Consider the following 17,862-nt stretch of genomic DNA (forward strand, 5'->3'; position numbering starts at 1 on the left):
CAAGATTAGGATTTGTCACTCCGAGTATCGGAGAGGTATCTCTGGGCCCTCTCGGTAATGCACATCACTATAAGCCTTGCAAGCAATGTGACTAATGAGTTAGTTGCGGGATGATGCATTACGGAACGAGTAAAGAGACTTGACAGTAACGAGATTGAACTAGGTATGAGGATACCAACGATCGAATCTCAGGCAAGTAACATACCGATCACAAAGGGAATGACGTATGTTGTTATGCGGTTTGACCGATAAAGATCTTCGTAGAATATGTAGGAGCCAATATGAGCATCCAGGTTCCGCTATTGGTTATTGCCCGGAGATGTGTCTCGGTCATGTCTACATAGTTCTCGAACCCGTAGGGTTCACACGTTTAACGTTTGATGAAGATTTGTATTATGAGTTATGTGTTTTGGTGACCAAAGTTTGTTTAGAGTCCTGGTTGAGATCACGAACATGACGAGGTAAAGATTCATATATTGGAAGGTTGTATTTGGACATCGGAATGGTTCCAAGTGATTCGAATATTTTATCGGAGTACCGAGGGGTTACCGGAACCCCCCCCCCCCCGGGTGGGGAATCATGGGCCTCATGGGCCATGGGAGAGAAGAGGGGACAACCCACAAAGGGGGGCGCACCCCCCCCCCAAAGGGAGTCCGATTAGGAAGGAGAGGGGGCCCGACCCCCCTTTCCCTCTTCCTCTCCTCTCCTTCCTTCTTTCCCCCTCCGTTGGAAGGAAAAGGTGGGGCGGGCAAATCCTACTTGGACTAGGAGTCCAAGTAGGACTCCCTCCTTGGCGCGCCCCTCCTAGGCCGCCGGCCTCCTCCTCCCCTCCTTTATATATGGGGGCGGGGGGCACCCCAAAGGCACACCAAGATTTCTCTTAGCCGTGTGTGGTGCCTCCCTCCACAGTTTACTCCTCCAGTCATAGCGTCGTAGTGCTTAGACGAAGCCCTGCGTGGATCACATCACCATCACCTTCACCATGCCGTCGTGCTATCGAAACTCTCCCTCGACTCTCTACTAGATCAAGAGCTCGAGGGACGTCATCGAGCTGAACGTGTGCTGAACACGGAGGTGCCGTACGTTCGGTACTTGGATCAGTTGGATCGTGAAGACGTTCGACTACATCAACCGCGTTAACCTAACGGTTTCGCTTTTGGTCTACGAGGGTACGTGGACACACTCTCTCCATCTCGTTGCTATGCATCTCCTAGATAGATCTTGTGTGATCGTAGGAATTTTTTTGAAATTGCATGCTATGTTCCCCAATAAGGATACCTCAGACTCAGGATGCCCGAGAAGAAAAGTGCAACACAAATTTACCCAAGGACATTTTAAGATTCTTGAGAAATGAACCATGGAAGCAAGTTCCGAAACCAGAGTTCATCATTAAACCAAGGAGAGGATGAGAAGGTGGCTGATGGACTCAGCGACATATCATCGATATTTCCAAAAAGATGGATTTCCATAATTATGTGGACGAGGAGATAACATTTGTCATATCAAATGATATAATGATGTATGCTCGAGGAAAAACATACACAAATAAAGATTGAGTTGTAAGGTGCGCCAGAAATATGGCCTTAGGTAGCATGATCAATGTTAGAATGGTGATTCAATAATCAATAGTCTAAGAATGAACGGTCGGCCAATAACTCCAAAGCAATAGGGTTGCTAGAAGGGTAGAATCCAAACAACACCATTCACCTGTTGGTATCCCGGTTAGAACCAACACGGGGACCAAGAAAGAATGGTGATGGTGAGAAGTATTACTATATAAAGATTTAATAGTTGAGGTAATTCCCTCAACATTCTTGACATAACAGATGGTAATACTCCAAGATAGAATCATAATATGAGTTGGATAGAAAGGAAACTACACAAAACAAGACCAAGTTTTGTGTCGGAGGGAATGCGAGAATGTTGTCGATGTTAATGCAAATCATTGAGGGGGCAAGGGTGGTATTACTCATCCTGAATTCGACACACAACTTGGAAGAAGTCAAATTGTTGACAATGATCAAAACAAATTTGTCGAGAGGTTTCAAGAAGGTGTAATCGATCGGTGGGGACATCAAGCCAAGGGAATGGTGAAGCAAAAGGTTATTATAACCATAGATAAGATGTCATCTTAGAATTCGGAGTTGTCTCAAAAGACAAACAATATGATGCTGAAGTTCGATGTAAGCTTAGAGCACTGTCGGGATTCTGTCCCGGGGATGAAGGACATACGTAGAATGGTCAAGCAGTCAGCCTGACGATGATGATGTAGTCAACCAGCTCGGAACGACATGATCGAGTACAAACTCGTAAGCAATGAATATTAGTAACAGTTGTTAAATCGCAGTGCAGACTCGATTCAGTTGTCGGTGTCTTTGAGTGTTTAATAACTCAGAGCCCATGAAAAATTGGAATCAGTGATAATGTAGTACTTCATGAAAACTCATAAAAATTTATGCAGTTCCGTGATAATCTCGAGATACTAGGGGGTAATACTCGATGACAGATCAATGTAGAGGTTGGACTGGGGTATTGCTCTATAGAAGAAGAGTGCTTAAACTTGCACGAGAAATTGTATTTAAAGGAGAACATGGCCGGAACCACGATTGCAAAAGGCCAGACCCCAGATATAAGATGAACTTATACCAAGGGAATAATTAATTGAAGATAAGCTTTAATGATAGGTTCTACATCGTGTCCATGGGCATGAACACAAAATTCAAGGTTGACTCCCACTTCTGCAATGCATAAATTTTCATTCAATGCTCTATTAAAAATGAATTTGAGTGCGGAGACCTACCTGGTGAATTACCAGAGGAGTATGAACCTTGGAAAACTTTCGGGTCCACACAGATTAAGGAAGGCATAGGTTCAACCCATCAGGGCATCTTAGAAACATATGCCACAAGCTTCGAGAATAATTATCACCAGCTTAGAAAGCGGAGCATGGTTAGCCAAATCAGAGAATAGAATTTACCAATGGCATTATGTATCAGGGAAAGAACTTCTCAAGGTTTTTGTATATGAAGGACACTGTCGGATGACAATTCAACAAAAGATCTGACGGTCCATAATGGGGCTGATGTGAGCATTGACACACGCTCAGAGGATGAAACAAAACAAAGGCTTTGGATTATAGAAACAATTGACTAATTCAAAGCTCAAAGGTAAATGAATTAAGATTTCCAAATCAAGGGATCGGGATCAAGGGCTCTGATTAAGGATGGATAAGTCGAGTAGGCTTAGGGGAATAATTGATGGCAATTTGATTGGTCGAGATCCAGCTCATGTTTAAAATTACACCTAACCCAGAAGGATGAATTCTAGGATCTTATTGAGGATTGTGAGCATTCGCAGTATATTGAATCAACGGACTCGAAATGATAGTGACAAAGGATGCCAACGGAGATTGCTAGAAATATAGAATTAACCATAGTGTCGGAAGGTAAGGGATTCAGGAGCAATAGGCCGCTGAGGATTTTCAGAAAACCAAATACTATTCCAAAGAAATTTTGTGAAACACATGAACAACTGAGGATGAATGAATCCTCGATAAGTGTGAGAAATTATCTGCATGGGTATTCAGGTGGCAAATAACTGCAAGGCAGTAAGCTCAAAGGATTCTCGGAACAACAGAGAGAATTTTGGGGTATTTGTAATAACAAGATCAACTTGGAAATATTGTATGAATGGCGAGTATACGTGGTTATCCATAGGGGTTTATCGATGGAAGGGAATTGCAACAACGACGGGCACAAAGTTTCAAGAGAACATCAGAGAGTATCTTCAGAATCTTATGGTGCGGCAGGCGATCAACTATAATAAGGGGCTCTCTGAAAGGAAGTAATTACGAGAACCTACAGTTAGAGTTAGCAAAACCATTTAACTCGAATAGAAGAGAGATCAGAGTTCTAGAGTAAAGATCGAGGAATAAAAGATCCTAATACCACCCAATGATGACGTGGGCCCGTAAGCCACACAACCATGTTAGTAAAAGTTTTATAATGACTAGACACAACTTCGGCCAAGGATTTTGGAAAGGGGGTTCCTACAGGCAGTCGGCTCTAATACCAACTTGTGACGTCCCCGATTCAATCGTACACTAATCATACACGCAAACGTGTACGATCAAGATCAGGGACTCACGGGAAGATATCACAACACAACTCTAAACACAAATAAGTCATACAAGCTTTAATATTACAAGCCAGGGGCCTCGAGGGCTCGAATACAAATGTTCGATCATAGATGAGTCAGCGGAAGCAACAATATCAGAGTATAGACATAAGTTAAACAAGGTGCCATAAGATGGCTAGCACAAACTGGGGAAACAGATCGAAGGAGGCGCTGCCTCCTGCCTGGGATCCTCCTAACTACTCCTAGTCGGCGGCGGCCTGCACGTAGTAGTAGGCACCCTCGGTGTAGTAGGGGTCATCGTCAACGGGGGCCTCTGGCTCCTGGGCTCCAACATTTGGTTGCGACATCCGAGAAGAAAAGGAAAGAGGGAGCAAAGCAACCGGGAGTACTCATCCAAAGTACTCACACGCAAGGATCTACACTATATATGCATTGGTATCAATGAAATGGGTAGTATCTATGGACTTAACTGCAGAATGCCAAAATAAGAGGGGGATAGCTAGTCCTATCGAAGACTACACGTCTGACAGCCTCCATCTTGAAGCATGTAGAAGAGAGTAGCAAGTGCAACATCAAGGAACACCGCATAGCATAATCCTACCCGGCCATCCTCCCCATGTCGCCCTCTGGGAAAGCGATCACCGGGTTGTCTCTGGAAGTTGTAAGAGGTGTGTTTTATTAAGTATCTAGTTCTAGATGTCATAAGGTCAGAATACAACTCTGGGTCATCCTTTTACCGAGGGGCACAGCTATTCGAATAGATAAGCTTCCCTGCAGGGGTGCACCACATAACCCAACACGCTCGATCCCTCTGGCTGGACACACTTTCCTGGGTCATACCCGGCCTCGGAAGATCAACACGTCGCAGGCCTACCTAGGCACAACAAAGAGGTCAGCACGCCAGTCTAAATCTTAAGCGCGCAGGAATCTGGGCCCATCGCCCATTGCACACCCGCATGTTGCGTGGGCGGCCGGTGAGTAGACCTAGCAACCTCCATTACAAAGGAAGTTGCATTACACGGTCCAACCTGGTGCGCGCGCTCAGTCGCTGATGTCAAGAAGGCTTCGGCTGATACCACGATGTCGAGTGCCCATAACTGTTCCCGCGTAGTTGGTTAGTGCGTATAGGTCAGTGGCCAGACTCAGATCAAATATCTAGATCTCGTTAAGCATGTTATTTTGAAGTAACCGCGGACGCCGACCAGGGACCAGGCCCACCTGTCTCCTAGGTGGTCACAACCTGTCATGTCGCTTCGTCACAAAGTAACAATCAGGGGGTTGTTGGGAACCCAGGCCCACCACTACCTAGGTGGAACCACCTACCCCTTCAGCCTCCATCTCCGAACAGTAACATAAGTAATGTAATAGTATAGTATATACCCGTGATCACCCCCCGAGTGATCACGACCCAGTAATATAGCATGGCAGACAGACAAGAGTGTAGGGCCACTGATGTAATATACTAGCAGCCTATACTAAGCATTTAGGACTGGAGGTAAAGGTATCAACAGTAGTAACAAGGACATGCTATGAGCAGTATAGGATCAACCGATGAAATAGTAACACTACTCTAATGCAAGCAGTAGAGGGAAAGAGTAGTTGATATCGGGATGAACAAGGGGGGTTGGCTTACCTGGAAGCTCGGCAGAGAAGGACGGGTCGTCAACACCGTAGTCAATCGGGGCAGCAACGACGTCAGTCTCATAGTCTATCGAAGAGAAGAGGGGGCTGAAACAATAAATACAATGCAAATAGAAGCTTGACGATGCATGACATGACAAATAGTGGTGCTAGGTGTGCCCTAACACGGTATTAGGTGACACCGGCAAAGAGGGGAAACATCAGGGAAAGTATTTCCAGTGTTTCGCATTTTCGGACAAACGGACTGGAGAGGGATGGTTGCAGGTTCGCTATGCTAGGGGCGTGTGGTGAACAAATGGACTGCGTATTCGGACTCGTCTCGTCGTTCTGAGCAACTTACATGTACAAAGTATTTTCACCCGAGCTACGGTTTATTTTATATTAATTTATAAAGATTTAATTATTTTTTGAATTATTATTATTCGAAAATATATATTGCATCAGCAATGACGTCAGCAGTCAAAATTGACTGTTGACCAGTCAACTAACGGGCGGGCCCGTTGTCATTGACACAGACTAACTAAAATAGAATTAATTAGATTAACTAAGGGGTTAGGTTAATTCATTTTAATTAGATTAATTAAATAGAATTAATTAACTTAACTCATTAATTAATTAATTACTAATTTATTTATTTAACATTTTTTTAAACCGTTATGTGGCGTGGGGCCCCTGTGCCATAGACCAGGGCCATAGCGGTCTGGACTAGTGGGCTGGCCAGGTGGGAATTTGTCCCAGTTGGCCACGGGGAGTTTTCTTCTTTTTCTATTTGTATTCTTTTCTGTTTTTATTCTATTTTCACTTTATTTTTTTAAATGAAATACATAATTAGTTCCTAATTTATTCTAGATAAATGTACTACTGCCACATAAATTTGGGCAACTGAATAGGATAGTTTAATATTGTATCAATTGAAAAAGGTATTTAATTAATTGTTTTTGCTACTATTTTATTCATTTTAGAGTATTTAAACATTTTATAAAAATGTGATTTCTCCACCATTATTACATATGATTTATTTGTCCCATTTTGAACATTTTAGTTTTAATGTTGAAAACTTTTACCGTTTGACTTCATTTTAAATTTGAATTTCAAATCGGTTTTGGACTAACACGAGATTAACAATGGTGACAGCGGTGACATGGCATCATTAGTATGTGATTACTGTAGCCTAATTATTTAGGCGTCACACATCCACCTACTATTTAAACTTTGCGCTTGGCCGTAGTCGTACCCAACATCCTCCACTCTCTTTCTCCTATCGACACCACGCCCTTCATGGCCTCCTCAACCTTCAAAGCCATCTAGGACAACAACCTCTCATCCAAGCAGAAGCAGGAGATCGCCGCCATTGCAGCCAGCTGGCAGGCAGGCAGGCTGGCAGAGGCCACAATGCGAGGCGACCGACGATGAGTCGGCTCCCCCATCCTCGTCGGACAATGTCGACATTACCATGGGCGAGGCCCGTGCTCACTACACCGAGATGGTATTAGAAAAGCGGCAGGGCGCATTTCAACAGGCGCAAGCTGACCACGAGTACAACCTCTGCCTCCTTGACGAGCACCGACGCGCAGAGGAGCAACTCGAAGCCGACCCAGCCATCACGTCGGACGTGGACATGGGCGAGTAGGAGGCGTTGCTGCAATCCTTCTGCATCGCCCATGAAATCCGCCACGACCGCTGGCGATATCGCGTCCGTCAGACGGAGTTAGAAGCCGCCTTTAAGGAGATCGACGAGGGGGTGAATGAAGTCTATGACAAGAATGAGGACGAGGTCACTAACAGCGCCATGGCCGCGCCCCGCCGCCACGACCACGAAGCCGACGCGTCTGCGGGCGCCGCCGGCAGCGAGGAATACTAGAGCATGGGAGGTCGCCAGCGCACGGGACCCAGTAAGGCCACCACTCCCCGTCCCCCCCCCTCCCCCGTTGAAGCCAAGCTTGGCGGGCTCATCGTCGTCAGCTGATAAGCCGCTTGCCGGCAACATGGAGGAGGATATTTTCAGTTCCCGGCGCACATGGCCGGCCGGACATGCAGAACATGCGTCAACGGTCATTTAGACTAGGTTTAGAGTACCTTTAATTGAAATATATAATATAATAAGTTTGCTCCCGTTTAGATGAAAACACATCCAATTTAATGTAAAAATTGTCTGAATATCAATGAATACCGTCTGATTTGTTTAAATATCCATCAAATTTGTTCACTTTTGTTAAATTTATTTCAAAATAAAAGACGGATGTATGCGATCACGGTTAAATGACCAGCTCCCGCAACCGTGTCCAAGGACAGAGCCCCGGTCCGCGGACGGATATGGTGGGTCAGCTTGGAGATGCCCAAACATGTCACACGGTTTGGGAAGTTCAATAAAACCCCATTGATTTCAATCAATCAATAAAAAAAGGAGGGAAAACCAACCATGGATAAGATGCTACACGATTAAAAAAGGAAGAGTCTGAAGAAACTGACAGGCAGGCCACGTCAAGCTTGAACTAAAAGATTCAGCGCCGGCCAATGGCACACGAGGAGGCCGCGAGAGAGTAGCGACGACTCCAATCGATTCCAGCCCCCCTACGCCGACCTATAATCACATTCCCACCTGCTCCATCAATCATTGCCGGAATCGATTCATTCGTTCCTTCTCTCGGGGGACCGAAGGCAAAGGAGAGAACAATCCAAAGCCTTCCCAGGCCTACAGGTAAGGTCAATCTGCTGTATCTATTTTGATCAATTGATCCGTTGAAATCATCTAGCTCGATGAAGGGGTTACTATTTCGTTCTTGATTCGTCGCTGCCATTTCCTGCTAGAAGAGATTGGTTCGTTAGGATTAATTGGGCGCAGCGAATTCAGGGGCCTGTGCTGTCTCTGGGAATGCAAGATTCGCGCTGGCCTAATTTGTGCTAGGTTCGCTTGCCGATCGATCGGGGTTGACTTTGGGGGCGGAGGGGGAGAGAGAGAGAGAGACAGAACAATCCCATTCCTGTTTGCCCCTGATTTGGGATGCCTTGGCCTTTAATCTTCAGAATATTTACCCCTTGATTGTGCCTTGTACTACTGAAAGTGTTTGGGGAACCTGAAAAGTAGATTGCATTTGTGCCGGCAAAAGTAGAAAAAAGAGAAGCATCGTCACACAAAGGGATAAGTTTTGTCTCTGGAACGTGGCGGCACCGACGAATAGATTCGGCGTGCTTAACAGTCCATTCCATTTGCTGTTTGGTTTCCTGGATGTTAGTGGAGAACTTGTGGCAACCTGTTAGCATCTTCCCGAAGAATATGTACATGATCAAAGTTTTTTTTTTGTGTACTCCCTCCATCCCGTAATATAAGAGCGTTTTTGACACTATTATGGGGAGTGAGTAGTTATGTAGGAATTTCTCACGATTACTGCATTGAGGTGCGATGGACCAGCAGATGCTAACTAAGCTGTAAAATAAAAGGGAGTGCAAAGACAGAAGATCATGAATGACATCATAGATATATCAGAACTCGGAACCTTGGTAGATGTCATAACTCTTGTTCCACTAACTATAAGAGATTTCTGTCATCAAGTTCATCTGTCACATGATATGCTGAGTGCTCTGCACTTTAAAGTTCTTGTGTCCATATGCATTGGTGTTCCGACCATCATGTTCTTTTTATAAAACTTCAACTCTTTTTGCTATGTTTTCATCATTATATTCTGTGTGTTCAGATATGGCGAACAGAAGGATTCAGAAGGAGCTCATGGATTTGCAAAAGGATCCACCAACATCATGCAGCGCTGGGCCTGCTGGGGCGGATCTATTCCACTGGCAGGCCACAATCATGGGCCCTGGTGATAGCCCCTACTCAGGAGGGGTGTTCTTTGTCAACATCCATTTCCCTCCTGATTACCCCTTTAAGCCTCCAAAAGTGAATTTCCAAACAAAGGTGAGCTGGTGTTTGTGATTTATTGCCAATCTCTTTCTCGCTTCGTTGTTGCGAACTGTTTGTTTTCTCATGATTACTCTTCAGTCTTGACCTTCGTACTGATCTGTTAGTCGATGAATATGTCTTTAGGAAATTCAAGACGAACAGTTCCGTTTCAAAATCAAAATATTTTTTGTAAAGTTGCTTCGTTATCTACTAGCCATTTCAGTCAGATGTTTTTCTGTTACATGCTACACCTGCTAAATAGAGATGCTTGAATTGCAATGCACATTCTTCAACAGCTTGTAGCTTACTCCCTGGTAAAGTTTGTCATTCATGACAGAATAGATCTGTCAAACTCAGCAATGGTTGGTTCCATTGGGCTTGGTCCTACTTTGATAAGTTTTGAAGTCAAGAACACAAAAGTAGAATTTATAAAACAGGATGTTAAACAGCTTCTATCCTATCAATATTACCTCGGGAAATTCAAATAGAACAACTGTCAAGTAGAACAGCTACTTTGAACAATGCTGCATATGTATGACTCTACGGAACCTGAATCTTCTGTGGGATGCTGCAGGTGTATCACCCGAACATCAACTCCAACGGCAGCATCTGCCTGGACATCCTCAAGGAGCAGTGGAGCCCGGCGCTAACCATATCCAAGGTCCTACTCTCCATCAGCTCCCTGCTCACCGACCCCAACCCCGACGACCCCCTTGTCCCGGAGATCGCGCAGCTCTACAAGAACCAGAGAGCCCGCTACGAGGAGACCGCGAGGGCCTGGACCCAGAAGTACGCCATGGGCTGATCGCTGCGAAGATGACCGTGGCATCGCGTAAGAGAACTTCTGTGTCGCGCCGGTTTCCCGCCCTCTGAGTTTCGACGATGCCCAAGAGACCCCATGTGTGGCTTCCTCTGAACCAGTTTTTACTTGTGTACAGTTGTCAAAACTGGGTAATGTTTGCATTTCTGTTTCCAAACTTTGGGTGTCCGCCCTGCCCCTGAAGACCTGTATGTATCAAGACAAAACATTTCAAGAATTCGTGGTGTTTTCGTTGTTTTCTCCAGTACTCTTTTCATTTGTTGGATCCGGATGAAGCAGCGGTGGTCAATTGCTTGTGGCTCCAGTGAGTACCCGCAGCTCAGTGTTGCTGCTCGCCTGTGACCTTCTGATGATGATGACATGTGATGGCTGACAGCTAGCCAAACATGGCACTGGCTTGTCGCTGGCCAGCGTCTCACTGATAGGTCCAGTAGGGGTAGCTGCTTTATGGTCCATATGTCCTCTTGGCATTACTCTACAGCAGCACCAGAAAGGCACAGCCTGAGCATTCTTTCTTTGGGAGGATAAGAGAGAGCTTGCACGTGTCTCACCAGTGTCGTGTGTGGGCTGAATGCATCATGCACGCACGACTTGTCCGCGAGAGATGCATGCACGGAATACCATCAGAGGACGAGATTAATTAGAATGGTGATCAGGTAAGTAAGCGGACAGGGACACAGGGTTTAGAGCAACTCCAACGGGCCGTTCCAAACGGATGGCGTATTTGTCCGTTTGGGTCGGCCGCCCGCCCGACGTCCGTTCAGTTTTGCATTTAGGTCGGCAGTGCACCCAATGTGCCGACCCATTTCACGTCCGCATTCAATTTTTAAATAAAAAGGGTCCAAGGCCGACCATGCCAGCGGCCATGTCTCATTTCGGCACCATATCAGCGCCGGCATACAATGCCGGTTTCAGAAAATATCACCAAAGTTCATGCTGGCGCACTCGCCAGCCGGCCGGCACACATGTCAGCACACAAAAAAAGGTGGGACTTGAATTCGACCATGCCATCGCGGCTCCCGCGGTCATGCCGGCACCCTACCGGCATACAAAAAAGATGGCCCTCGCAGCCATAGATCACTCGTCGTCGAACTTGAGCATGTCGGCCTGCATCTTTTTGAACCACGGCCTCGTCCTTGGCGACACAATGTTGAGATCCACCTTCATGATCTCTACCCTGGTCATCATGCTCGCAAGAGCCACTTCTTTCGCCTTGGTCTTGGCGTTGGCGGCCTCGATCTCTAGCATCTTGGCTTGCTTCTCCGCCTCGAGCTCGAACATCTTGGCTTGCTTCTCGGTGTCAAGATCAAGCCTCCTCCTTTCGATCTCCATGAAAGCATCCATTTGCTCCGCCTAGGGTTTACCCCTAGCATGTAGAGCGCCTCCCTCGTTGTCGCCGCGACGCGGGGCGTTGGTGAACTCCTGCTGCGCGGCGGCGACGGCGACGGCCTGCGTGGCGACCTCATCTCTCGCGTCCGCGTCGTGCCTTCGGCCCTTCCTCTTGGCCGACTCCCTTGCCCGATGTTCGGGCGTCGGCGCCTTCTTCGACTTGGTCGCGGCGACGGTCTTGCGCGGGGCACGAGGCTTGCCTTTCCCGGAGGAGGCGACAGCGCCGGACGAGGCGAGGGAGGCGAGGCCGGCGACGGCGTCGAGGTTGAGGTCGAGGTCAATGGCGTCCTCCATGGCTGGTTAGGGGGCGGGAGCGCGCGCGGGCAGGAGTGTTTTTGGGAAAATGGTGGTGGCTGCCACCGACTTGCGGGCCCGGAGAGAGGAGTAGGCGCGCGCGCGTCCGTCTTGTATCCGTGCCGACGCAAATTCGACTCAAAATTAGGCCGGGAATGAGTCGCCCACAGACGAAAAACAAACGCGGGCAGACGAAATGGATCGCTCCATTAAAGTTGCTCTTAGACTATACATCCAGTGTTTCATTTCTCTTAGACTATACATCCAGTGTTTCATTTCTCTTTGCTTGTGCTAGTATATTGGTAATAATTACACAATGTGCAGTTCTTTTTCTGGTACTACAGCTGTAGCCACAGATCATGTTTGGGAAAAAGCATGCCATGTGGCAGTTCTTGCCACATTTGCACTGTGTGTATGTGTGCCCCTGCTGGCCGTAGTTGTCTACACATGGGCTGGGTCTGCCAAATTTCAGAGCAGGAGTTAGTATGGGCCCGTGGCATGCAGCCATGATGTCCTTCTTACTCCATGCGTCCATGGACCTCCCCCTGTCTACTACTCCCTCTAAGACTAAAAAAAAGTCTACTGCTTCTTTTGTAGTGTAAAGAGCACTCTTATATTATAAGACGGAAAGAATAGTAGAAAGACAGAAAATAAAGGCAGGACAAACAAATATGAAGAAGCAGCGGGAAATCAAATCATGTGCACCGTAGTACGTACTTCCTCCGGGCCTCTTTGATTCGAAGGATTTGTAAAATGCAGGAATAGAAAAAAAAATAGAATGGCATGTCATCCTCAATGCTACAGGATTGGTATGAGCGTTTGATTATGGGACGGAAAAATGTAGGATTTTTCACACGAGGTTGGAGTGGATGAACTTTTTTCTATAAAAACTAGTAGTACAAGTGAATTCTGTGCAGAAAATGTTGGGGTATAGATGGACTTTGGCTCATATATATGACAATAATTACTGGTTAATTTCTAAGGCACATTTAGGTGCATGGCAAGTGGTGAGAAGTTTACTACTCCCTCCATTTTATAATATAGTGTGTTGTGCTTTTCGTGATTTAAATTTGACCATAAATTTAACCAACATGGGCGACTGCGGCGAGCTATAATTTTTGTCAACCGCAGTTGCCCATGTTGGTTAAATTAATGGTCAAACTTAAATCTCGAAAAGTACGGGCGCATTACATTATGAAATGGAGGGAGTACTATACTGCTACAGTAAGAAGAGTGAGTCTCCTTTATAAGGGCAGCTCTACCACATGCCATTTGAGGTAGGGAAGAGGAGATGTACATGTGCGCTTCTCCTTCTATGCCGCCCGTCTCGCCTCGCCTTGTCACGACACGCGTGCGTGCCGCGTATTGCAGGAATGAACTGAGCCGAGTCTTATCATGTTTACCTAGCCAACCGGAGGGTTTGATTTGTTCATCCCTCGTTGACTCGTTCATGTGCTAGTTGTATATATGTTGTTCGAAGATGTTTCGGTTCTATGTACTGTACATGCTCACATTCTTAGGTATCGGTATGAGTTGAATACTGTAATTGTCATGCTTACTATTTACTCGTGGATTAGTCTAATAAAAAGGGGCTGGTATTTTCAACAATCCAAAAACCTTGTGTTAGGCACTTCTCGATTCAAGGCTTTGCCGCTACTCTGAAACCGGGAAAGTTTACCGGGATGCATTTTAAACGTTGACAGATAAAGACCACCTTGTGGCTCACAACCATGGACTTGTTTTGGGTTGTAGTGTGTCTTCCACAGAAACAATTGCTCCTAATCAGGAGAATGCGTTTAGGGAGGCAACCACAATCTTTATCGGAGCAGTTCTGAGTATGATTGGAGATAAGTTGGTTGACGCATATATTCACATGCGCGTCGCCGAAACTTGTGGGATGCGCTCAAAGTTAAGTTCGGCACAACTGATGCTGGAAGGAGACACGTGCTCGCACTTGTTGAGCCAAACCAAAACGTGAAATGGTTAGGTAAAAGCCATGGTAAAAATAATACTTACACGGAAGGAGACACGCGGATTGTGTCCTAGGATGTCCGTGTGTTGGATGTGTTGGGGAACGTAGCATGCAATTTTAAAAAAATTCTACGCTCACACAAGATCTATCTAGGAGATGCATAGCAACGAGAGGAGAGAGTGTGTCCATGTATCCTCGTAGACCGAAAGCGGAAGCGTTTGAAAACACGGTCGATGTAGTCGAACTTTTTACCGAAAAAGGGTTTCCCCCCGCTTTGTATTACAAAGCAACAACACCGATGTAGTCGAACTTTTTCAAGACCCGACCGATCAAGTACCGAACGTACGACACCTCCGAGTTCTGCACACGTTCAGCTCGACGACGTCCCTCATCCTCTTGATCCAGGAAAGGTGTCGAGGAAGAAGATGAGTTCCGTTAGCACGACGGCGTGGTGACGGTGATGGTGAAGTGATCCGCGCAGGGCTTTGCCTAAGCACTACGAAGATATGACCGGAGGCATAAACAGTGAAAGGGGGCGCCGCACACGGCTAACAATTGTTAGTGTGTGTTCTAGGCGCCCCTCTCCACATATATATAGGTGGGAGGGGGAGAGGAGCAGCCATGGGGCGCCCCAAGTAGGAGGAAGCCTACTTGGGGGTCTCCTCCAATTCGTCCTCCCCCTTCCTTTTTTTAGCCGGAGAGAGAAGGGAAGGGGGAAGGAGAGAAGGAAGGGGGGACCGAACCCCTTCTCCTCCTTCTCCAATTCGGCCACATGCCTAAGGGGGGGGGCACCACCCCTTGTGGGCTGGTGTGCTCCCCTCGTATGGCTCATATGGCCCATATCTTTTCCCTGGGGTTCCGGTAACCCCTCGGTACTTCGATAAATACCCGATACTACCCGGAACACTTCCGGTGTCCGAATACTATCATCTTATATATATATATATATATATATATATATATATATATATATATATATCAATCTTTACCTCTCGACCATTTCGAGACTCCTCCTGATGTTTGTGATCTCATCTGGAACTCTAAACAACATTCGGTCACCAAAACACATAACTCATATAATACTAAATTGTCATCGAACGTTAAGCGTGCGGACCCTACGGGTTCTAGAACTATGTAGACATGACCGAGACACCTCTCCGGTCAATAACCAATAGCGGAACCTGGATGCTCATATTGGCTCCTACATATTCTACAAAGATCTTTATCGGTCGAACCGTAATGACAACATACGTTATTCCCTTTGTCATCGGTATGTTACTTGCCTGAGATTCGATCATCGGTATCTTCATACCTAGTTCAATCTCGTTACTGGCAAGTCTCTTTACTCATTCGTTAATACGTCATCCCGTAACTAACGCATTAGTCACATTGCTTGCAAGGCTTATTATGATGTGCATTACCGAGAGGGCCCAGAGATACCTTTTCGATACTTGGAGTGAAAAATCCTAATCTCGATCTATGCCAACCCAACAAACACCTTCGGAGATACCTGTAGAGCATCTTTATAATCACCTAGTTACGTTGTGACGTTTGATAGCACACAAGTTATTCCTCCGGTATCCGGGAGTTTCATAACTCATAGTCGAAGGAATATGTATTTGACATGAAGAAAGCAATAGCAATAAAACTGAACGATCAATATGCTAAGCTAATGGATGGGTCTTGTCCATCACATCATTCTCCTAATGATGTGATCCCGTTCATCAAATGACAACACATGTCCATGGTTAGGAAACTTAACCATCTTTGATTAATGAGCTAGTCTAGTAAAGGTTTACTAGGGACACAGTGTTTTGTCTATGTATCCACACATGTATCAAGTTTCTGGTTAATACAATTCTAGCACGAATAATAAACACTTATCATGATATAAGGAAATATAAATAACAACTTTATTATTGCCTCTAGGGCATATTTCCTTCAGTCTTCCACTTGCACTAGAGTCAATAATCTAGTTCACATCACCATGTGATTTAACACGTTCACATTGCTGTGTGACCAACACCCAAAGAGTTTACTAGAGTCAATAATCTAGTTCACATCGATATGTGATTAACACACAAAGAGTATTAAGGTGTGATCATTTTTTGCTTGTGAGAGAGGTTTAGTCAATGGATCTGTCACATTCAGATCCGCATGTATTTTGCAAATTTCTATATCTACAATGCTCTGCATGGAGCTACTCTAGCTAATTGCTCTCACTTTCAATATGTATCCAGATCGAGACTCAGAGTCATATGAATTGGTGTTAAAGCTTGCATTGACGTAACCCTTTATGGCGAACTCTTTATCACCTCCATAACCGAGAAACATTTCCTTAGTCCTCTTAGGTAACTAAGGAAAATTTTGACCGTTGTCTAGTGATCTACTCCTGTATCACCATTGTACCCCTTACCAAACTCATGGCAAGGTACATAATAGGTCTGGTACACAGCACGACATACTTTATAGAACCTATGGATGGGGCATAGGGAATGACTTTCATTCTCTCTCTATGTTCTGCCCTGGTCGGGCTTTGAGTCTGACTCAACTTCACACCTTGTAACACAGGCAAGAACCCTTTCTTTGACTGATCCATTTTGAACTTCTTCAAAACTTTATCAAGGTGTGCTTTGTGAAAGTCCTATTAAGCGTCTTGATCTATCTCCATAGATCTTGATGCCTAATATATAGGCAGGTTCACCGAGGTCTTTCATTGAAAAACTTTTATTCAAGTATCCTTTTATGCTATCTAGAAATTCTATATCATTTCCAATCAACAATATGTCATCCACATATAATATTAGAAATGCTACAGAGCTCCCACTCACTTTCTTGTAAATATAGGCTTCTCTGAAAGTCTGTATAAAACCATATGCTTTGATCACTTTATCAAAGTATATATTCCAACTCTGAGATGCTTGCACCAGTCCATAGATGGATCGCTGGAGCTTGCACACTTTGTTAGCACCTTTAGGATCGACAAAACCTTCTGTTTGCATCATATACAACTCTTCTTTAAGAAATCCATTAAGGAATGCAGTTTTGATGTCCATTTGCCAGATTTCATAATCATAAAATGCGGCAATTGCTAACATGATTCAGACAGACATAAGCATCGCTATGGGTGAGAAAGTCTCATCGTAGTAAACTCCTTGAACTTGTCGAAAACCTTTCGCGACAAGTCAAGCTTTGTAGACAGTAACATTACCATCATCGTCATTCTTCTTCTTGAAGATCCATTTATTCTCTATGTCTCGTGATCATTGGGCAAGTCAACCAAAGTCCACACTTTGTTCTCATACATGGATCCCATCTCAAATTTCATGGCATCAAGCCATTTATCGGAATTTGGGCTCATCATAGCTTCTTCATAGTTCGTAGGTTCATCATGGTCTAGTAAGATGACTTCCAGAATAGGGTTACCATACCACTCTGGTGTGGAACATGCTCTGTTCGACCTACGAGGTCCTGTAGTAACTTGATCTAGAGTTTCATGATCATCATCATTAGCTTCCTCTCTAGTTGGTGTAGGCATCACGGGAACAGATTTCTCTGATGAACTACTTTCCAATCCGAGAGAAGGTACAATTACCTCATCAAGTTATACTTTCCTCCCACTCACTTCTTTTGAGAGAAACTCATTCTCTAGAAAGTTTCCATTCTTGGCAACAAATATCTTGCCTTCGGATTTGTGGTAGAAGGTGTACCCAA

The 17,862-nt window shown here is 45.3% G+C and overlaps 1 protein-coding gene across 1 annotated transcript; it reads left to right on the forward strand.

Annotated features, from left to right (window-relative positions):
- Nucleotides 1-8,219: 8,219 nt before the first annotated feature.
- LOC123103437 (ubiquitin-conjugating enzyme E2 28) lies at nt 8,220-10,737 on the forward strand. The gene is made up of 3 exons (XM_044525028.1): nt 8,220-8,476; nt 9,471-9,688; nt 10,248-10,737. Exons 2-3 carry the CDS (start codon nt 9,473-9,475, stop codon nt 10,476-10,478), a joined length of 447 nt encoding a protein of 148 aa, XP_044380963.1. The 5' UTR covers nt 8,220-8,476; nt 9,471-9,472; the 3' UTR covers nt 10,479-10,737.
- The last annotated feature ends 7,125 nt before the right edge of the window (nt 10,738-17,862 follow it).

Source organism: Triticum aestivum, chromosome 5A (assembly GCF_018294505.1).
Source record: "Triticum aestivum cultivar Chinese Spring chromosome 5A, IWGSC CS RefSeq v2.1, whole genome shotgun sequence".
Taxonomy (NCBI): Eukaryota; Viridiplantae; Streptophyta; class Magnoliopsida; order Poales; family Poaceae; genus Triticum; species Triticum aestivum.

What these genes read in the sequence shown, in the direction of transcription:
- LOC123103437 (XM_044525028.1), top strand. Translation starts at nt 9,473, where the DNA reads ATGGCGAACAGAAGGATTCAGAAGGAGCTCATGGATTTGCAAAAGGAT. An exon ending in AAGTGAATTTCCAAACAAAG is followed by an intron (nt 9,689 to 10,247) that starts GTGAGCTGGTGT and finishes GGGATGCTGCAG; the next exon opens with GTGTATCACCCGAACATCAA.